The sequence below is a fragment of the Bombus affinis genome, chromosome 5 (assembly GCF_024516045.1).
Source record: "Bombus affinis isolate iyBomAffi1 chromosome 5, iyBomAffi1.2, whole genome shotgun sequence".
Lineage (NCBI taxonomy): Eukaryota > Metazoa > Arthropoda > Insecta > Hymenoptera > Apidae > Bombus > Bombus affinis.
In genome coordinates, this window is record NC_066348.1 from 1,501,772 (window position 1) to 1,524,142 (window position 22,371).

At 38.8% G+C, this 22,371-nt stretch overlaps 4 protein-coding genes and 1 long non-coding RNA gene across 11 annotated transcripts in view; 3 read left to right on the forward strand and 2 right to left on the reverse strand.

Moving 5' to 3' along the window:
• The window catches only part of LOC126916147 (protein tramtrack, beta isoform), a 45,645-nt gene extending 42,868 nt beyond the window's left edge, over positions 1–2,777 (reverse strand). For 5 of the 7 annotated variants that reach the window (XM_050721630.1, XM_050721631.1, XM_050721629.1 and 2 more), the window contains exon 1: positions 34–343. The gene's annotated coding sequence lies outside the window, so the exon portion shown is untranslated. Of the gene's footprint in view, positions 1–33; positions 344–1,604 lie in introns of those variants that run through there. The other 2 variants (XM_050721626.1, XM_050721621.1) reach the window with 2 other exon arrangements.
• On the forward strand, positions 606–1,737 carry LOC126916179 (uncharacterized). Its single transcript, XR_007710473.1, has 2 exons — positions 606–1,287; positions 1,365–1,737. It is a non-coding gene; the product is annotated as an uncharacterized LOC126916179 (long non-coding RNA).
• A 10,322-nt stretch (positions 2,778–13,099) lies between the features above and the next one.
• LOC126916149 (5-methylcytosine rRNA methyltransferase NSUN4) lies at positions 13,100–15,885 on the forward strand. The gene is made up of 8 exons (XM_050721635.1): positions 13,100–13,711; positions 13,794–13,976; positions 14,071–14,434; positions 14,500–14,682; positions 14,791–15,077; positions 15,170–15,294; positions 15,365–15,502; positions 15,590–15,885. The coding sequence occupies exons 1-8, from the start codon at positions 13,631–13,633 to the stop codon at positions 15,729–15,731; spliced, it is 1,503 nt and encodes a 500-aa protein (XP_050577592.1). The 5' UTR covers positions 13,100–13,630; the 3' UTR covers positions 15,732–15,885.
• LOC126916148 (putative inorganic phosphate cotransporter) lies at positions 15,883–20,673 on the reverse strand. The gene is made up of 9 exons (XM_050721633.1): positions 20,292–20,673; positions 18,683–18,915; positions 17,994–18,227; positions 17,819–17,906; positions 17,257–17,489; positions 17,020–17,169; positions 16,823–16,955; positions 16,489–16,730; positions 15,883–16,218 (listed from the first exon to the last, which is right to left on the reverse strand). Exons 1-9 carry the CDS (start codon positions 20,314–20,316, stop codon positions 16,042–16,044), a joined length of 1,515 nt encoding a protein of 504 aa, XP_050577590.1. The 5' UTR covers positions 20,317–20,673; the 3' UTR covers positions 15,883–16,041.
• Positions 20,674–21,067: 394 nt separating this feature from the next.
• Positions 21,068–22,299, forward strand: LOC126916993 (sperm flagellar protein 1-like). The gene is made up of 3 exons (XM_050723378.1): positions 21,068–21,628; positions 21,710–21,997; positions 22,067–22,299. The coding sequence occupies exons 1-3, from the start codon at positions 21,517–21,519 to the stop codon at positions 22,297–22,299; spliced, it is 633 nt and encodes a 210-aa protein (XP_050579335.1). The 5' UTR covers positions 21,068–21,516.
• The last annotated feature ends 72 nt before the right edge of the window (positions 22,300–22,371 follow it).

Here is a 22,371-nt window from a genome sequence, read left to right on the forward strand (position 1 = left end):
TGAAAATTTACACTATACACCACGTCGACTTACCTTGGCATCCTGGGATGCGGCTGATTCGACGACGGGGTGAGAGCCTCTCCACCGAGGACGTACGACTTCGCCCGTGCAGCGCTAGGACGCCATGTCATCAAGTCGAGGCGCGGACTCGGGGCAAATCGCGCATATACACACCGATAGAGAGAGCGCACGAACACCACGTAGCTGACCAACCCGGTGCCTGCCGTGCTGGGAATTCCTGCTGCGCCACCGAACGGCCGTCACGGAACCTCGCCTACGCCCGCCTAGCGCCACGACCGTGCTTTCCGTTCGTGGTACCCTTCACCGCTTTGCAACGCTCACGACACCCGCCCGTTTGCGCGCCCTCGTTCAACCGAACCACCGAAGTTGAGCCGCGCACAACCTCCCGCAATCCTACCACCGCCACCTACCCAATAGTCCCCACTACACCCTTCACCCTCTCCTTATATCCCCCACCTTCTCACCCTCCTCGTCACGCACTCCTCCCTTCCCTAGCTCTGCGACACCCTCTACTCCCTCTCGCCTCATCCTGCGCGTTTCGTCCTTCTCGGTTCCCCTCTCTCGCACTCACACTTCTCTAATTTCTCTTTCTTTCTCGCACTTTATCTCTCTCGCACCGATTCTCCCACTCTTTCCTTAGCCCGCAAGGAACGAATCGCCTGACTTCTTTCTCTCTCCTACTAACCATCGTCTTCTCTTTCTATCTTCTACGAAACCTACACAAACGCAATCTCTCTCAATTCGTCTTCCTCTTTCTTGCTCCTCACCCTCGATCACCCTCCAAAAAGGGCACTTATTTTCGCCCCTTTGTTCTCACGGTTGTGACCAACTTCTCCTTCTCTCTACCTTTCCTTAAACCTACCATCTCCCCTTGCCTATACGCCCTCGTTCCTCGGGCTTCTTTCTCGAACACACCCTCTCCCTCTCTACCTCCTAGCTACTTCTTACGTCGTGTTACTGCGCACTCGTTCTGGCAAAGTCGCCACGAGCTCGTGCAACTACTCGCAAAGTTGTTACCCATTGACGACGTCATGTGCGGTTCCAGCGGTTGCGACAGTCGCTTATCGCTTGTCGTATTATTTTGATAAAGGAAAATGCGGGTTAAAGGGGCACCGAGTTTCTGTTCGTTTTTAAAATAGAGCCACACGGATTATGTTACGGACTTGCAACGTGATATCTCATTCATCTTTCTTCTGTTATTTTTTCCTTCCGTTTGTTGTTAATGTGATTTTAAATGTTAAAGAAAAAAGAGATTAAATCTATACGGTAAGCAAAGGGCAAGGATGACGATACATCCAATTGTTGAACAGAGATTCGTAATCGAGAACTACGTTTCGTTTCAGGGATGATCGAGTAGAAAAATACCAGGGGTTGGGCATAGGGGGCTTGGAAAGAAACTCACGAATGTAATAAGACGGCTGTGGAGGAGATGCGTTGCGAGTTACACACGCAACCACGATTTGCGTCTGCGCACTTTTTTCTGTACAGACTCGCCAAGTAGTAGTGAATGATAGAAAGAGACAAACGCTCTCCGCCACGAGGCTGTTTCTCAACTTCTGAGCTGCAAATGTACAAGTACCAACCACATTTGCGTATCCTGGTAGTAGTTTGTCGCTGGTTCAGCTTCCGCTTCGTACCTCGAGGCTTGTTGCGTATCCGTGGACAAGAATCCGAGTGTCGTCACGTTGCTATGGAAATAAATGCACCTTCGTCTGATTTCCTCGTTGAATCAATGTGTGTTGGTTGCGTGTCGTCACCGGAATCGTTGCGCTACGCTGACGGCACCTTGACACGTTTACCCCGACACGCGTATTCTACACCATTACAATAGTGTCGAAACGACTTCATTATCGGAAGCTTTTATTATACGATGTTCACTATCTTTATCGATACGATCGATTTAAAACGACGAAAGATCCAAGTCACTGATTGTTTCCCGCGCTTTTACTTTGTACTCCCTTAAACGTAATGTCGAGTGCAGAAAGTGAAGTAAAATATGAACGATGAAAATTCGGTTGGTACTTTAAACGAAAAATACATGTACGTATCGTATATCACGAGGTAACGCGTTTCCAACACACGAGGGTTGGCTGGAAGCGATACGCGGGGCGCTGCCGCGGAAGGATCCCCACGGATCTTTTCGGTCGACTGATAAAAAGGCTTGAAGCTGCCTTGTCGCGATGGACGAGGCGTATACGGACAAAAAAAGTCGCTGGAAGGGGAAGCTCCGGAGAGTCTCAGAGTCGGGCAGGGGAGAACAGAGCACGCGGGAACGGAGGGATCGTCTGTCGGTGGCGGAGCTGAGGTGGGGGCGGTAGGTACGGCGGGGACGGTACCAGCGGCGACGGGGTAAAGAGGTAGAGACATACACGTAGACAACGTGGGTCGGGGTAAAGGGGAGCTATCACCGCCGTCACCGCCGCCACCACCACCATCACCACCACCGCCGACACTGCCGCCGCCGCCGCCACCGCCGCTGCCGCTGTCGTCGTCGTTCGTCGTCGACGCCGCGCCACGATGATTTGACTCTACTCGCTACCGCCGCTGACGCCACCACACGATGATTCGATTCCTCTGCTAGTTGCCGCCACCGCTACCGCCACTGTAACCACCACCGTAGGCCACTCCACCGCTGTTGCTGCTGTTACTTCCTCTCTGCTGTATTCCTCTAGTGTCCTTGGTTTCGCTCTAGCAAGACCAGCGTGCTAATTCTACTACGTCGACGCGGTTTTAGAGAAACTTGGTTGGCTCTCCTACTGCTAGCGCGCCCACGGCCAGGGCTGTATCGCTTGGGGCTGCGTATTAGTCCATTCTAATCTCATGGCTTCCCAGCTATGCTTCATCATACTGTATTCCTTTACAATACATATATACATATAAGTATATATGTACCAAAGCAAATTTCTTCCTCGATATATGCGATCGATTTTGGTTATCTTTTGAAACAAATACCAACATACAAATAATATCTATCAGTAACTGTTTTTTCTTACAAGCAATTCTGATCCGATATACCTTATCTTATCAGAAATCTTGGTTTTTCCTAATTTATAGCGGCAGGAGTGTATCTACGTGATTTCGCGCAATTCTCCAAACATCTTTTTCATATAACACACTACCGTGCTATTTTTCTTTTACGATCCCTAAATTAATACCATCATAACGTAACTCATGAATAAACAGGGTGTCGACCGTAGTCTCTTGATCTTTTGACAGCCTTGAACTGTCTGTCCGTTGATAGCCGCGACGATTCGGCCAGTAAAGTGCCTGTGGAACGTCGTTCCTTCGTGCGCGGCTAGAACACAGGCTCAGCTAGTATCTAGGGAACTTAGAAATCCAGTGGAAACTAAGTCGAGTAGAAGGGATACTATCGGAGGAGGTGGCAGCAATGGCGTCGGGAATCGCGAGGAGTAGGCAGAGAGGAGACGGTTGCCTTCATATACCAGGGAAAAGAGGACGGCGGAGAGGGTCGAGGGAGGACGCGGAGAGACAGAGTCGAGGAGTACTACACGTGTCGCTGTAGCGGGGTGTTGACCCCAAATAGCTTTTTTAACGTGACGTAACCACGAAAGGGTTGAGAAACGACTAGCAACGTCGTTCGATGGCCAACCGACTTCTTAGCTAAAGCCAAGCCCTTGCCTCGCCTTTAAGGCTCGTGGCTGCCCGTTAGATGTATAGCACAACGATCCTTTCATACTCGAAAAGCCACTTGCGCGGTTCTCTGTCCGCCACCACCATGACCACAATGTTATAATTAAGATCAGGGATGTGCTCTCAATTCCTGCAGATCTCAATTATACTCTATGCTACATTTAGGTATATTTAACGCCAAGAAAATTGTCGGAATGTAAAACAGAAATAAAACGAAACCTACAAAAAAATATGCGATATAATATAAATTGTACATATTGTAATATTATTTAATTAATAATTCAGTTGTATGCTTGCATATGTAATATCCTATTTTTTAACTCTATTCTAATAAACAACTCCGTTAGGAAGGTGGAAAATTAATTACTTTTGGGTTAATGATATGCATATGGAAATTTACAAGATACATTCGTGGAAGGCTAGAATTGTCAATCACAGTATTCATATCTTCGTACGTTTCTGAACACCAAAATTAGACATATGTTCAGTTCGGATATTTATGATGAGACAACCATATGTGAATTTACATTATGATTTACATACATGTACTTCTTAGTGCCGAAGGTGGAGTATAGCTAATCACATGGTCAAGGGTGACAGGTTACGGTATGATAGTATCGCGGTTGCCACACTTTCTAGTAACTCTAAAACGAAAAAAATATTGTGATTTATGGTAAAATGGAAAGTAGAACGTTTTCACATACAACTACTCAACCTTGTTGAATTAACAATGTAGTCAGTTGGTGTATGGTTGTATCTTACTACGTTATTAATTTTATGGAATAATGAAAGTAAATAAGATAATATACCCATTAGAAATCTAACATAAACAGCAAATCAGACCCGAGAAAATAAAAAACACGGAAAGCTAATTTTTACATAGATATCGGTGTCGATTTAGGAATTCAAACACTGAAAGGAGGTTAAGACGACACTTAACCCCCCGTCGCATATGGTTTCCAGTTGGAACGGTACTGGTATGTCGCAATACAGTCTTGTGTGTACACTGTATGTACCTAATTAGGACCATTGAAGAGAAGGAAAGACAGACAGAGATGTTGAATATAGGGCGTCCCCCGTTCCTTTTTATTTCGTCATTCGATAATGTCATACGATCTCCGAGGATACCGATCGAGTGTACGATCTCTATTTATTTGTCGAATATCGAATCGATGTTTTGGAAATATAACGAAAATAGCAATAGCGTAAAAAAATGATGTGATAGATATACAACAGAGATCTAAACCATGCCTCTTCCTCTATCTCCTTCCTTAATATCATGTATACATGTATGCGCTGTGACAGCAGTGACTATCTTATCATGCCAGCTACACCCTAAGAGGCGTAAACGATATTTTTCCTATTTGCTCTGGAAAGTACAGTGGTTCCCCGTGCTGATTGAGGAGAGGCCCTTCTAAGGTCAACGTTAGAGTTTTTGAGGTCAACGCAAATAGAAAGGGCGAGATACTGCTGATACGCTGATGAGATTTCATCGAGTTTCCTGGAGAAGCATGACTCGGCCGGACGGACAGTTGTTCAGAGTTCAAAGCAGATATCCTTATCCATTGCCGACCACAAAGGATATTCCAAGAAACCACGAGCAGAAGGAAACGGTCAGGCTGTCGTTCCTTCCATTCATTTTAGCCGGTGTTTTATTCCATTTTGCTTGAATTCTCGTGAAAAGTGCGCGATTAGTAAGTAGAATACTTAAACTGTAACTAATAAATAACGGTACCATTGTTCCTCGATTCTTGCCTCGAACGATTATACTTTGTTCTTGAACGTATAACGTTGAATAGAAATTGATAGCTAGCTTTTCCAGAAAAAAAGAAGAAAAAAAGAAAAAGAGAAATCACAGACAGACATGGCGAAGGGGGTTAACGTTTCAAAAGGGGAAGTTAGAAAGGAATCGTAAAAAAGTCTGTCGTTCGATAAAAAGAGTCAGTAACCGTGGAGGCGAGTAACGGCGTGCATACCTTACATATACGTTAGGAAGGGGATGACTCGAAGGGACATTGCTCCCTGGCCTCGCCTGCCCTGCTCTGTTCTGCTGTGTCCAGAAAGGATCCACCTATCGTCCTGCACTCTCACGGCCCTTACGGACCGTGACACCTCGAGTTCGGGTCCTTCCGGCGACAGGTACCTCGCAAGAAACACTTCCTGTTCAGTCGCCTCGGGAAGAAAACGTAAAAGCGAAAGATCGAAATAAGTGGCCAGGAATAAGTAGAATATCTGTCGATGCCATGATTTACTCCGATCACTGGGATGCAATTATAAAACTTCTTCTAGAAGAATGTAAAGTAAAACGTAGAAAAATTTAAGCATCCTTGACAATTGTTCGAAAACACGTTTCCTTCCCTTCTTTATGTTACTGTTCGCATCTCTCTCTCTCTCTCTCTCTTTCTCTCTCTATATATATATGTATAATGTATATGTATAATATATATATATATATGCATAATGTATATGCATTTTTCACTTTCTGTCGCTCGAGAAACTCAAAGGTGCGCTATCAGGGCACAACGAAGCCGCAGGATATTCGAGATTAATTCGATGTCGAAAATAAAAGGCTAGTAAAATATTTCCAATGGCTTTCGAGCGGAATCACCATCCCAACAGGTGGTTACGACACTCTCCGACCGAAAGATAAAACTTTCTACCCCTACGATCGAACCTCCTGGTCCTATGTGCCGTATTTTCGGTTACGAACCTGTCGTCGCAACGCGACTATCCCTGTACCTCTCTCTCAGCGCCCTCCTGCCTTACCACCCAACATACACTTTCTATCCCCGGGCTGCCTTTCAGCTTTTTTCCCTCTGCCTGTTCCCTTCTCTCTGTCTCCCTCCGCCCCCTCCACTCAGCTATCTGCCTATGCACCTACGTGACTATCCGCATCCCTATTCCTGACTTCTAAATCTAACCCTAGGTCTAACCCAACCTGGAGGCGCCCTTATACCCAGACGGCGGCGTCATGGATGGGGAGGTGTATATATATCCCCACCACGCCATCCCTCATCGAGGGGTCGTTGATCCCCCAAGGACAACGACCTTGCGTCTGCGGCAGCCAACCGTTCGAACGGTTCTGGGTTCCCGGATTCCTCGATTACCAATATCTTTCACTCCTCGCTCGTCTCTTTCCTTCCAACTCTTCTTGCACCCCAACCTTCTTTCCCTTACCCCCACCATTCACCCTCCCCCGTCCCACTGTAGGTACTAACCGTCACCATCTCCTTTCATTTTCCTTTCTGTTTTCTTTCCATTGCTGCGACGTGTTACTCTACACGAAGGAACGTATTTTTTTTGTCTATCAGCCAGTATCAATGGTGAATTGCTATGCAGCTATATCGAGAAAGGAGAGGAGGAAGTGCACGCCACGAATCCTCTCGTTGATCGCGGAATCTTCCTCCGACTCGACCATTTGGAACCAGTCGAACGGACCGTAAACAGTTAGTTCGAAGCACGATGAGACGGCATCGGTACAAAGATCGTGAAGCAGATCCACCGCCGGGGTCACTGGGTTTATAGAACCATAAACTCAGGCCAAACAGCTTTTCAAATTGTAAAAGACTATGAAAAATTCATACAAGTCGTCATCGATATGCATGACTCGACCCCGACCCGCATACCTCTCCCACCGTTCTTCCCTGTTCTTCCTTTTCACCAGTCTTACGCATAGAAACGTAAACCCTCGTGGCACATCGATCTCGCGCTCAATATTCAGAATAGTGCTGTTCTGAAAGTGAGTGGTAAATTTACCACTGGCTACATCGCTCCCAATAGTTATGTATGTATACCTGAGTACGGAAATTATATCTCTTTCATTATTAAAACCGTCGAAAAATTCGAATGATCTTTCAATTAGAGATAAAAGATAAAAGATAGTTCCGAAAAATGTTTAATGTCATGAAAGTGGTCCATATTTGTATTTTGTACGACTCGAGTTTAAATTCAAACGTGACTGACACCTGGTATGTTAAAACATAGCCATAGTTCTCTAAGTGGGTGGACGGGTGGGTGGTCAAGTACACACGTAGGAACAGAGCTGGTACACATGTATGACATATCTTCACATACACCAACTAGCGCGATACGTGCAGTGTTGGCTGAGCGGGCGCGAGTTGGGAGGCGCGATGACGTAATCTCCGAAGGGAAGGAACAACATCGCCGTTGACCTACTAAAGAACTGACTTTTCTCTCGTTTCTTTTCAGCCCTATCTTTTCGACTTCTCACTATACTATCTCGTATAACTTAAATACCTTTTTTGGTAAAGAATTTACATACTGTTCGATAAACCAAGAGCAAACAGCATATAAATGAAAAATACATATATTACATTATATTATCTTTCTGTTGATCGTTCGAATAAATTTCCACTTGAGCCTGGAAGTCTTAACATTTTTCAAAGTTGGTCGCGGGATAACCAGTCACGTAGATGCACAGCGAAGCTCGTAAAGCGAGAGGAATAAATGTGCGACAAGTGCTATGCCGCAGAAATACCAAAGTAGGTCCTACAGGTCTCTGCATGGACCACCCTATCGTCACGCTGTGGTGACTTTTGACGCGTGAATACGCCCTTTGTTCGTTCTTGCCTCTCTGTTTCTCTCATTCTCTTTTATTTCGTATCTCTCTCGGTACCCTAAAAGGCCGCAGGTAACGTAGATAGACAGGTAGCAAAGCCAATTTCAATTCGATTCAGGAAGATCTAAATCCAATCGATACAGGATTACTAAAGATACTTTAACCTAACAGCGATATCTATACACCTGTTTCCCCGTTGCTATACATTATCGACTTTTTATTAAAACAAAGAATTATTTCTCAGCAAAATACTTCATATTGTACATATTATTTTTTAATTTTCATCGTTCGCGGTTCGTGTGTTTTAAGAAATATTAAAATTATTATTATAACGATAGGATCGATAATTTGTATTACTAGATACAGTGAATATTGAAAACGATAGCGTATTAGTCTTAAATGGCGCAAGTCCACCGGAGTAAACGAGAAACTCGGCTGCCAATGGTTATGTAGTTTCTTAGTTTGCTCCGGACCAGTTGGACGTCTCCCGCTGGCTATGGCGTGTCGGGGTGGTTGCAACAGGTTGTTGCTGTAGCAGCACCATCACCAGTACCAGCGGCTCCCTTTGGTCCACCAAGCAACTTGACTAGCTACGGCATGTATGATCATTTTGAGACGACGTTTAGGGAGTCCCCATGATTATTCGGATACTTTCTCCACAGGACCAAAGTCGAAGGTGATCATGGTACGCGGTACTATTCTAAAGTTAATGTATTCGTACGGGTCCCTGGACGTATGTTTGTGTGCGTATACACGTGCCCAAATCAAATATATCGATATTGTTTTTCTGTATTCCATAGCTACTGTCGTATGCGATAAAGAACATATCATTTTATCTTATATCATCGCCCTTAAAGAAGGGCATTGCCTCTACTAAACACATGCACATCTTGTTCTCCTGTATCTGGTGCTGTTTGACTTCCTCGGTTCAGCGAGCCAAGAACAAGAATGGTAACTGTTCCGAGGAACGTTCTAATCAACCTAACGTCTCTTCTATTTGCTCGAGTTTCAAACTTTGTTTTCTTCTTTCTTTCTTAGAATTGATAAGTTCAGAGAACACGGAAGGATTACGCGAACCGCAACCCCGCTCCGTGAATACTCGCGGGTAGCAAAGCCCTCATAAAACGTCGAGAAGATGAGCAGGATGCAGTGGACGTAGCCTGACGTAATGCGGTGTGGGAGTGGCGTGGCAGTGAGGGTCAATGCCCTGGTTCCCGGCGATCACAGTTCCTCAACAACCCCGTATAAACGAAAGAACTAGGAACCATTCCTAAGTAAACCTCGTTTCACCCTATCATTCGGTTGAATTCCGCGATAATTTGTATATACTGATTTAATTGCGTCTAGGCAAAATTTTTAAATTCGATTCGTTGAATCTAAAGGTCACGAAGGAGAGAAAAGAAAAAATTAATAGAAAGGAAATACGAAGATACTCAATTTCTCGCAAGGTAAGTTTATTGGCTAAAAATTTTATGATATAAATAATACCAAATTAGAAATGTTCACTCCTATAATATAAAAGTTGTGCTGTTTAGATAATTTATTTCGAATTTTCTTCATTTTTTCATCTAATGCCAATAGAAGATAAAATAAGATTAAAATGCACGACAAACTCGTAAATTCTGATCACGTCCACCTAAACATCGCCATAAAAAGAATAACACGACTAGCCCTTAAAAGAGAAGAAGGAATGCATCCGATGCTCTTTTCTAAGTTCGATGCAATAGTAGGCGTCTAACGACCAAAGCAGTTACAGTGGTAGTCCTCGGAACAGCTCGAAAATTCCCCGTTCCTTCATCGAACTGTTCTCGCAGGTGGGCGTACGGATCGTAAAAAAATATGTTGAGCGCTGCGAAGAAGAAATACGCCACGAGGAAACTACGAATTTCGTGAAACCCCGTTCCACGCGTAAGGATCGAAGCCTGACTGAACTCTCAGGTGATACCGTTAAACTGACTTCCGTCTGCCCACCTACCTACCTACCTACCTACTTTCGTCCTCGTACATCGTCCGACACCGTCCGAGCTGCGTATTTCGCAATCCACCAACCGAGAGAATATCTCGAGTCAGGGGCTCAAAATATTTGAACGAGTGGGACTTCACCACGCTAAATTCGTCCAAGAAAGTAATAGTGGAGACAAAGAGAGAGAGACAGAAAAAGAGAGGGCGTGTCTTGCAACAAAGTATCACCGGTTGAGTGAGCTTGAGAATGCTTTACGATCACTTATTCATCACTATCATTAATAAAACATGGATATATTCATTTTTAAACTCCTAATCACAAAATTGCCAACATCGATGTAATGAAATTTACGTTGTAAACAACGTTCGCTAATAAAATTGATTTTATTCACTTTTTATCGAAGAACAAAATTATTTATATAACGAAAGACGAGGTTATGTAGTTGCTTATTTCTCCAATGATGTTTCATTTATGCATAAAGATATGAATATTCTTCTTAATTAAAGTATAAAGTAAAGTAATAAAGTATAATCTGAATAAGAGCCAAAATATCATCCATTAACTGAGAGGATCAATCTTAATCAAATTAATTTTACAACATTTTATTTAAACACTGATATCTTGTCCCAAAAAATAAAGCAGAGATAGACAAAACGTGTCTATATGATAAAACGTTCCTATTTGCAGTTTTCCATGGGGAGCCGCGGTACCAAAGCATGTTGGTACCAGCAAGTCGGCCTGGCGCGTGCACGAGCGCGAGAATCCAACATATAGAGAATAGGTCACACCCTCTGGGGACCATTATTACCGAGCACTGTACGTGCACGTGACTTGTATAGGGTCGAGACAAGTGGGTTGGTGCAGTCGTTACTGTTGTCCTCGGTACCCCCTGCTCGTTCAACGACCCGGCATGTATGCACTCGCCATGCCGCGATGTACGCATGCACGCATGCATGCACGTGACGACGGGAAGCTCGCTGCTGCGCTGGAGAGAAGCAAGGCGTAGGACTGTGACAACGAAAAAGTCCAAATCAGAGTGATTTCGCCTCTTTTATCCGAATCTTTTCCCAAGCGCGCACAGCACCACACGCATACTCCTGCGGAACAATTGGCCGCTATGGCGGTGAATGTATCCGTTCTTCAACCATCAACCGTGCGAGGAAATGCGGAGATTTAGAAAGGAATCAACCACCTATTGTGGAGAATGTATTGTGCCGATACGCGGTACTAAGTGCGTGCTCGCAGAGCAACAGGAGATATCAAAGAATTCTCACGAGGCTACATCAAACCCTTATAATCGGTACAAAGGAGTCGCGCCATATTTTACACATCGCGTAACGTGTCTAGGTGAGATTCGAAAGAGCAAGTGCCTGAGAAAGGGTTTGAAACTCGAGAAAACGTATTTGAAAAATCGTGGCGATATTCGTTAGAGATTATGTGCGCACGCGGTGCCGCGGCAGTTAGAGGCGCGCGCGCGCGCGTGCGTGTTAAATCGAAACTGCGCGAAGTGAAACGGCGGGGTCACGTGGGCTAGAGCAAGTGGGACCAAGGGTCACGAGAGACAGGAAACGGTAGTATTGTGTACCGGATGTCGTAACTTCCGAGTCCTCTGGCCTCGCTGTTTCCCTTTGCGGGAGCACGTGTGCGAGCGAGTAATATCGGGGAACACGATGACACGGAGATTTCGAAGGGGCAGCGAATTTCCTTTGGTATCGAAGAAATTTCGAAACAGAGCACGAATTGGAAGATACACGAGTGGCTGGCGAGCGCCCTAACGCGCCCTCCTCGAGAGATCAGCCGAGCGAGCAATAGAACGAGAGTATGAGTGTGGTCGTACTGTCGAGGCTCTCTGATAAGAACGAGAGGGAACGAGGGAAAGGAAGAGAGATGTCGGGAGAGAGGGAGGGGGAGGGAGGGAGCGAAGAAAGAAGGGAGAGAAAGGGACGGTGGCGAGAGAACGAGAGGGAGGACGGCGCGCGCGCGAGCGCGATCGCGCGAGGGGCGGGAGGAGGGTATAGTCGTCGTGAGCTCCTTACAGTGCATTGCCTTTACGATCCCTCGAGTCCCCGTCACACCCCGTGCCCCGACAAATCGCGTACGACGTGCCTCTCATGAAGAGATCCACGAAACCAGCTTCGCCGTCGAGCGATTCGGGTCGTCGAGATTCATCGAGAGGAAGAGTTTCTGTATGCGTGACAATGAACACAAAAGTATTGACGAGGTATGTGTCTTTGGGCATACACAGGGTATACCGCACCCCATGGGCTAGAGTTGTGATCATCACTTGGAAGTAAAAGAGCTGATCTCCTGCACGACGACACGACGTTCTCTTTTCGTTCCCCTCGAGAACACTGAACTCGCGTCTACTGTCTATAGTGGAGACTTTCACCAGAGTATGTTGTACGCGTTTCGAGGGTAACAAGATTATCGTGTCGGCCTCACTCGATTCTCAATTTACATTTCTCACTCTATAGATACGGTGGAATTTTTCGAAATCACATCGCGCGAGTACCAGAGTACATGTTATATGTTCAAGGAAGATTTTACGACCAGGTCTATGAAACGCGTAAATTTCGTAAATACGAAAAATCGTGCATTAAAGCGTTGTAAATTATAGGAAAAATTTCAATGTTTCCTAGAATACGTTGCAACTTCATTCTTCAGGTACCGAGGCTTGTATACCTCCGAAAACAATTTACAAGCTGAAATGGTTTATAGCATCTAAAATAGGTTCTTCGAGTAGGAACTTTCGAAACAGCCACGTTTCATGGCGCACGGGCGCCTTCGCAAGAGGGGAGCACAAAGATGTGTTCGTCCTCATCCCCACCACCCCCATTCACTCCATCTTGCTCGGCACGTTTCTCATCTCGATGTCACGACAAATACGTCGCTTCCTTGTCGTCTGCATCTAATATAATACATAAGTCGATTAGGTATTGCGTATACTTACGCGTGCATGCATATAACTTTTCAGTTTTTGTTTGTATCCTACGTCGTGGAGTTTGCAATAAAGAAAGTCGGCAAAGTAGGAAAAGAAAGGGTCACGCAGAAGTAAACGCTGAATTGATAAAAAAGATGTGACGTCCAGTGTTAGAGACAAGTAGCACCGGTAGTACCGTAACTCGTGGATTTGTCGGTTGTCCTGTTTCACCTGTACCTGCAGTTCACGCCGGATCACGCCCTTCTTCTTTACACCGCTCTCACTAACGGTTAATCGTCGTCAACTACTTCTTGCGTTCGAAAGAAAATTGAATACACAGCTAGCGCCATCGAGTAGCGATATCGAGTAACGAATTTTGCCGCCTCTTCGGTTTCTTTATTTTCTAGTATATCAGACACATATATACTTGAGAACGTAAGTTAGAGAGCTCATGACATTTTCGGTTCCAATCGACTAATTGGATATTTAAAAAAAAATGATAATGCTACTTAATAAGTTAAAACTAAAACACATTGTACAAGCATCTGCTCGATATGCACATGAAAAGATTCACTGGGTTTGTATCTTTATAACCCTATGATTAGAACTCAAACATTCTCTTTGAATACATTTGAAAAAATATATAATTATTATCATAGGCAAAACTGAAAAAAAAGAAGGCGGCAAAAGATAAAGCACTTGAACATTTTAATGAGTTTTACGCAGGCGTTTATGGAGATAAGTGGTCAGATATACAAGCTGCATTGTTAGCAGAAGAATCTAAATATATGGCTGTGGTTAATAATTTCAGTGATTCAGAAAGAATACAACCTGAGTTGGAGGTACATTATTGTAATACCAATAATATTGCAGATAATAATCATAAACTGAAAGTATTAAAAATGTCGAAGAGTTGTATCAATAAAATTGTTACAGTTACTTGGTGCAATAAATTTGAGAAGCTTATATAATGTGCAAAAAGAAAATATAGATTTCTTTAAAGCTAAAAGAGCTGCAAGATACGGTAAATTGCCAGATAAAGAAAATTCAAAGGGTATTACAACATCTACAAATCAATTAGCAGAACTTCAAACAACCTATTCTACTAATTATCCAAATTTATCGGAAACATTAAATGCTGAAACTACTGAATTTGTTAAGAAAGATCAACAAATACCTACAGAATTAAAATCTATAGATGAAAATTTAAATGAAGTGGAATTAGATACCAATCGTATTGTCAATTCATCTGTAGACTTAGCTATACTTCAGGAATATATACCTGCTACCAAAATAAAAGGTTTGTTTAATTTTAATGTTTCTTTAATCAAAATTAAAATATGTATTTACAAATATGTTTTATAGGCCTGGATGATTGGGTTTTGGAATCTGACTATTATAAGTTTTATGATAAAGCTAGTGGTTTTCAAATAAATGTTGAGAAAGAATTTGTTCTGCCATTTCCAGAATATTTGCATACATATACTTTTGAAAGAGAAAATAACAGTAGATTTCCAAATCCTAAGAAAGGATCTACTGGTGTTTCAGGTTTGTATCATTTTCTATGGATTTTAATAATTATAATAAATTAAATGTTTATGTATTTTAGAATATTTTATGAATTATTTTATTACTAACATATCCTATATTTTTTAGATTATTACTTGTTTGATGGTGGATCTATACTTCCTGTGTTGGCTCTGGATATACAGTTTAATGATATGGTCCTTGATATGTGTGCTGCACCTGGAGGGAAAGCTTTGACTATCCTCCAAACTCTTATGCCTCGTATACTGGTTGCCAATGATGTTACACAATCTAGAATAAAAAGACTCAAAAACGTTATGAATCAATACGTTTCAAACATGTGCCAAAAAGAAAATATGTTAATTATAACACAACAAGATGCTAGAGCAATTGATGAGAATGGTAGATATAACAAGGTGTCCAGTTTAATACAATGTTTTCTATTGTTTAATACTTTGTGAATTGAACAATATCTTATTCAACATTTTACTCCTCTTAACTTTTTTAGATCTTAGTTGATGTACCATGTACAACAGATAGGCACATTTTACATTCTGATGACAACAATATTTTCAAACCAAGTAGAATTAAGGAAAGATTAAAAATGCCAGAAATTCAGTCTGAGATTTTAACGTCAGTAGATAAGATATCTTATTTTATATTTTTTAAGTTTATCATAAATAATTATATTTCCTTTCTATAGGACTGCATTGAAATTAGTTTCAGTAGGAGGTACAGTTGTTTATTCAACATGTTCACTTAGTCCTGTACAAAATGATGGTGTTGTACACGTAGCATTAAAAAGAGCATGGGAAGAAAACAATTCTGTTATGGTCGTAAAGTACGTATTTATATATTTCTCTAAATAAATAATACTATTATTTTTATTGTTGATATTGACTTCTGATATATTATATAATTTTCATAGAGATATGACAGAAGCACTGTTACCCTTACGATGTCTATATAACTTTGGTAACATAGACCTAAAATATGGTCATATTGTTGTACCTGATCTGAAAAATAATTGGGGACCAATGTATTTTTGTAAAATGGTGAAAGTGCAATAGATGTGAATGATTGAGCTCCCACTGGATAACTGAAATGAAATAATTAAATAATTAAATAATTTATATTTCTATGCAGATAATTGTAAGTATGTAACATGTTGCTATAAAAAAGAGTAATATTTAATAAATATGTACATTTACAGTTGTAATGTAAGAGGTTATAATCATATTTTATTATTTATTGTGATAAATAATGTGAAAAATGAAACAGTTCATTAATGATATTAAATATTTACTAAATGATTACTAAATCTAATTGTTCAACATAAAATTCAAAAATCAATTCACATCATACACTCAAAAATTACATTCACTTCATAGACTTCTCTTTTAATGGTAATGTTTGATCGCTTGCTTCTTCATCAGCTGGTTTAATTTTGTTCCAAGGTTGTTCTTCTCCACTTCCAAAAATAGTGTAGACTAATATCTCGATTATGTATAAGACAACAGTTGTATAAAATATAATCCTCCATGCTCCTATAGTTTGCTATAAAACATTTGATGATAATAATATTAATGATAACATTATAGTTACTGAGATAAAATATTTGATAGAAAAAGTATAAAATAAATCGAATTTTGCACTTTATTCATAAATAATCACTATACGTAAAATCACATAACGTAAAATCAATCCCTTAATGTTTCGAGTTTTTTTTTTAATTTAATAAATGCATAAATTTGTTTCATGTTTTTATGCCTAGAAGCTTGTTGCTTGAGAGGTGTTAGTGATATTTTACTGTATATAGATACTTACATTTCCGTATGTCAATTTTCCGACAAATATTGGTACAACAAACCCAGGTATGGTAGCAACACAGTTTGTAATGGCGACAAGAGTACCAGCAAAATTTGGTGCAATATCAATATGGTTTGATAAGAACCCGCTATACATTCCACCAATACATGTTACTCCAATAGTCATTAATGTAACCGCTAATGTTCGACTACAACCAACATATGATACTCCTATTAAACATATCATGGGAATAACAGATGCTAAAAGGAAATATATTTTTGACTGTTATTACCTAACCCAATTGTATGTTTTTAAACTATGCATATATAGTATATATAAATAGTAAACTTACAAAACAGTGTTCCAATTTTTCTCGATACCGTTACCGTAATTATTTTTTTGTCTTGCATAATAGCTAGTATCTTACTAAGCACCATAGTAAAAATCCACATACATAAAAATGGCATCGAAGAAAGACCAGCATTCTGTAGAAAAAGAATTATTAGCGATATTAATTTAAAAAATTTAAAGTTTTTACTCAATACTTACAGAACTCATATCGAACTTCAGCACTTGATTCATAAAAGTAGGCAGCTCAATAAGCAACATATACCAACCAAAATTACTGCAGAAATGAGCGATTAAGATTGCCATAAATGGTTTAGATCGTAATACTTCGCCCCAGGGAACTGATAATTTCTGAACAATATTACGATATAACAAATAAAGATACTAATTATACATATATAAAAATCTTAAATATGATTTTTGTAAAATTTAACAAACCTCTTTATGTCCGCTGTTATTTTTATTCTGACCTAAAGATTGCATAATGTAATCCTTTTCCTCTTGACTAATAAATCTCGTTTGTTCCTCTGGGCTATCTTCAATCATAATCCACCATGCTGTACACCAAATTAGGCAAAGTGCACCTTCGATATAAAATATCCATATCCATTGGAAATTTGCAGCCAGTATTCCCGTTAAGAGTATAGAAATCACAGTACCTAGAGCAGTTCCTACAGAAAATAAAAATTATGTATAGTTTCAGAGATAGATGACTGACTGTGGAAGCGAAAATTAAAAATTTGAGAAATTTTTATTTTTGTGCATAAAGAAATGTATTTTTAATATATTATTAAATGCCTCAATCTGTAATCATTAATCAATAAAGGCAGTCTCATGTTATTGTATTATATATAGATTAATGTAACCCGTAAAGTAGTGTAACCCAAGTTGTAGTTTCAACCTTTCCCGATTTTTTATTTAAATGAAATAAAAAGATTATAACTTTAGATAATAAAAATTCCAAATAATTTAATTTCAATTAGCAAAAATTTTATTTTACCCGCATAAACAATCGAGGCAAGGACGCTTCTCTCGTTTGGTGGAGCCCACTTAGCGATCATAATGTGCATTGCCGGAAATGTTACACCCTGTAAGTTTTATAATTTTATTATAATATTTCATATTTAATTTTGAACACCTATTCGGAATATTTAATAGTTTTTTTTTATACTAACACCACCGATTCCTTGAATAAATCTCATCAGGATGAAGAGAGAGTAATGCATTTCAGCAGCAACAGGGGATAATATAGATGCTACGAGGTTTAGAAATACCGACCCGTTCATCACCCATTTGGCAGATAAAAGTTCAGCCATTCTGCCGCCCGGAAGTAAGGATACCATATAGCCCCAAAAGTATGATGATAAAATAAGACCTTGCAAAGGTTCATTCCACACGAATGGGCCATCCTATATAAATAAATATTAATATCATATTTCTTTTTAACAAAAATTTCTATTTATCTTGTGGAGCTTGATATACAGCGTGATTCTGAGAAATAAAAATAAAGTAATAGATTTATTTTTCTATACGAAAGTAAGAAAATATATAGCGGGATAAAATTTTATACAATGTAATCTTTATTTTATTACGGGTCGAATTATTGTCGTACATATTATACTGATGCAACTATATTAAAATGGAATCATTGAAAGGTAAATACGATTACATTTTATTTTTTTTTGCATTGTACTAAGCATGAAATTTGTAATATCATTCTTATTTAAAAATATCATAGTTAAAATTATAAAGTTCCCATATACGAAAATTGTTAATATATCTCAATGCAAAATTAGTATTTAAAAAATTGATATTACTAATTGTTATAAAGTTATCAATAATACATTTATATATATATATGTACCTCGGTGATTGTTTTCGTCTCATTGGAAAGAACGCTATCGTGGTGACATTCGTCCATAGTAATTACAGTTGTATTCTCAGATTCTAATTGATGCAACGCGGATAACTTTACAGCAGTGTGGTTCACCATAGCTACGATAGCCACACTTACGTTTACCTTGAACCCGTAGATGATGGCGAGCCCGATAGAACCCATGATTGCCATCATGTACCGTATAGGGAATATAACATGTCCTACAAAAGGTCGGCGTGTTGATTACTTATAAATAAGCAAAAACGAATTTTCAGATATGATTGACTCAGTAACATGATATCGCGGGGAAAATCATACCGCAAGATACGAACAGAGGACGTGTCGTTTGGCACGAAGTACAGGTGAAGGAGTCATCAGGTATTCGACTTCTTCATCTGTTTGTATGGTTATACGATTTTGTATACGTATTGTGCACATGAAAATAATGCATTTTTTTTCGAAAATAGATTCAAATATCCTAATTATATTTCTGTCCTATAATTTCTACAGCTATCTTTAGATAAAGAATTCAATTCTTTAATATAAATAAGGATTTATTGAACAAGAAACTCAAGAGATAAAGATATAATTTGTATGATCTTTCTCTTGTAATTTAGTTATATTTAATTAAACTTTTATTTTAAAAGTATTATGTGGGTATATCATTTATCTCGAGACATTCTTTCATCCAGGATAGAACTATGAATTATAAGAAATATCAGGAAAATACTGACAGATATACTGACAGATATACTGACAGATATGAAATAATGTTGTAATTACATATTCCTATCACGTGTAGTATTTTCGTGTTGATAAATAATATTTTATCATGGTTTATTTGATAACTGTATATTCAATCACTTTTTAATAAAAAATGATAGCCGTAAGCAGACGCGTTCAGTGTACTAAAGCGAATATCTTTTATAAATTTTTAAAACTTCGTTTTTATCGCAAGCATTTATTTTCGATCCAGATATAGGTCAACAAACACGTAAAACGAAGTTCCAGAATATCACTTGTCAAAGAACTGCTAAGCAAATATATTTAACACAACAATATTTACCTCATTGAAGATCAAATAATAATATAAATAGTAAATTAATGTTTTATATTTTGGATTGTCATAGATTGTCAATTACATTTGTCTGTGTAAACATAAATGGAAAATATATTAAACTATGGAGAGATAAAACTTTACAGGAATAATTATCACCTACGTATGTTAACGATAAAATCAAAGAATTGCATCAACCATATAAAAAATAACAACGCGGTTTACAACTTGATTACATATCGCTTTAATTCACGTCTTATTCCCCAATTATCTAAAAATTTGAATATAATATATAATAAATTTTTTAGCTTTATTCTGAATTTATATAATTGTTTGATACTGAAATATTCCAATAAAAATGTTGAAATATAGATCAGAGGACATTTGAAGGTCACAGGTATGGAGCTTCTATAAGAAAAGTGTGATGTAAATTGTAAGAACTGGAATTTACTCATCGTTTCCACTTTTTCGAAGGAAAGTTATTAATATCCCATCTCTAATTTAAAACATATTAAAAGTAAAAAAACTATAATTACTCACCCTTGGAATTGTGTTTTTCAGTCATGTTTTTTCTTGAGTTAACGACTAACAATAAATCTCTTTCACCACTTCGAAATATTCTTTTTGTAAGACGATACAATTTTTCAACAAAGTATGGCTAAAAATCTGACTTTCTAATATGTTTAAAATTAATAATTATTGACCACTTGTTTATTTTCAATTTCACGATCATCCAAATTCGACAAGAAGCTTAAATTTGGAGAATATTTGAAGAATATCGAATTTTAACTGATTATCGAATATTTAAATTCAAAATTATCATTTCTTCTGATTCGATGCTTCGTGCGTGCAACGTGCCACTGAGGTCGAATGTGATGCTTCTGTTTCCTCAAACCTTTCCGAGGAGTACGAGCGTGCGCCTCTTCTATAAATGCCATAGCCCGCGTGAACGCAGGCTCGAACGCACCGTCCTCAAACACCTTCGTCGCTGTGACGTGATCATATTTACGTTGAACCTGTTCATTGATTCCAAGAATGTCTCTCTTCGATTTTAGTGAAATACAAGAAGTACAAACAGTATCGAAATACTACATCCCTATTTGACTGCTAATATGTGCAACATTTACTTTCCATTATAAATATCTGCATTAAAATGTCAAGTAAATATCTCCTTTCCAAATAATTGCAGTATCCAAAAATTATATGATTCATTCAAATCTTAACTTGTTATTTTTTTAAATATATTACTTGAGAAATTTTAGACTGTATTAAATTATCTAATACATTCACAACGAATAAATTATTTAGATATTCGTTGCTAGTTAAATTGAAAAGTTGAATTGAAGAAAACTATAAACTAGAAAACTACGAATTTGATTGATTTGTAATTATTTGAAAATTTATATAGGACAAATAACAGTTAGTTTTTTATGTAATTGAATCTAATTTTTGAGTTGCATAAGATGCAATATTCGAAGTTTAGTTGTCATTCCGTTTACCGTTACTTAATCTGACGCAATGTGGTACACGTGACGTTTGTCATGAGGATAGTTCTGAAATTAAGATATGGTAAAACAAACTAAAATTAATCAAACCGAAGCAAAATGAAGTTGCATTCGTAAAGAGCATACAGTATACATATTATGTCGACCTAATAAAAATTTGCAGGCTGACAGAATGTAACAAAAATATAGCGATATATTCGTAAATTTCAATGTATGAAAAAGTCATTTTCTGATTCTACTGTTGTAAATGATAGAGAAATATGAGTGTAGAATTAGAATCTAATGCGAACCTCGAAGAAATATATACTTGGATGGAGCAAATATCATTTTCCAAACCAAAAAAAAATCTTGCTCGAGATTTTTCTGACGGTGGTATAAAACAAAGTTCATATTTTAGAAAATAATTTTGCAATTCTTTGTGTGATATTTAAAATATATTTCAATAACTTTTAGTTTTCATGGCTGAATTGTTAAAACGATACTACCCCAGATACGTCGATATACATAATTATATTCCTGGAAATAGTATTGCAAAAAAAATAGACAACTGGTGCACTTTAAATCGCAAAGTACTTTCAAAACTTGATGTAAAATTAGGAAAGGACGTGATCAATCAACTAGCAAATTCGCAACCTGGTGTTATCGAAAAAATTTTAATCGAACTGCGAGCTAAAATTTTAAAAGATTGTAATGCAGATAGAAATTCTTTGTATGCCGAATATGAAGAAGACGAAAAGAAAGGTAAGTGAATGGTTACATAAAATCTCGTGTAAAAATTTGTATTTGAGCATAATTTCATTCCTTGAAAAGAAGTTGTTAAGTCAGTGCTCAACCCAGAAGAAATAGCAAATAAAACTGTTCCGCGTCATGTCTTCGTTCGACTAAAACAAGAATTAGAAGAAAAGAATGAATTGATAAATATTCTTCATCAAAAAGTGTCTCACCTAGAATCTCTGATAAAACTGAAAGATCAAAGAATTACAGATCTTACGTCACAAATTATAAAACCCATAGAACAAAGTATTACACCAAGAATCCTTTAAGAGTATTTTAAATAACATTGTACTCCAAAATTTATATTATTTATAAATATCTAATGTAATGTACTGTTTTAA

Coding starts and splice junctions, on each gene's coding strand:
- LOC126916993 (XM_050723378.1), top strand. CDS start 21,517: ATGAGTGTAGAATTAGAATCTAATGCGAACCTCGAAGAAATATATACT. Junction 21,629..21,709: donor TCGAGATTTTTCTGACGGTG/GTATAAAACAAA, acceptor AATAACTTTTAG/TTTTCATGGCTGAATTGTTA. Junction 21,998..22,066: donor TGAAGAAGACGAAAAGAAAG/GTAAGTGAATGG, acceptor TTCCTTGAAAAG/AAGTTGTTAAGTCAGTGCTC.
- LOC126916148 (XM_050721633.1), bottom strand. CDS start 20,316: ATGACTGAAAAACACAATTCCAAGG. Junction 17,490..17,818: donor TGCCTCGATTGTTTATGCGG/GTAAAATAAAAT, acceptor TATTTTCTGTAG/GAACTGCTCTAGGTACTGTG. Junction 16,956..17,019: donor TGAAGTTCGATATGAGTTCT/GTAAGTATTGAG, acceptor CTTTTTCTACAG/AATGCTGGTCTTTCTTCGAT.
- LOC126916149 (XM_050721635.1), top strand. CDS start 13,631: ATGATAATGCTACTTAATAAGTTAAAACTAAAACACATTGTACAAGCA. Junction 14,435..14,499: donor ACCTGCTACCAAAATAAAAG/GTTTGTTTAATT, acceptor TATGTTTTATAG/GCCTGGATGATTGGGTTTTG. Junction 15,078..15,169: donor AGAATGGTAGATATAACAAG/GTGTCCAGTTTA, acceptor TAACTTTTTTAG/ATCTTAGTTGATGTACCATG.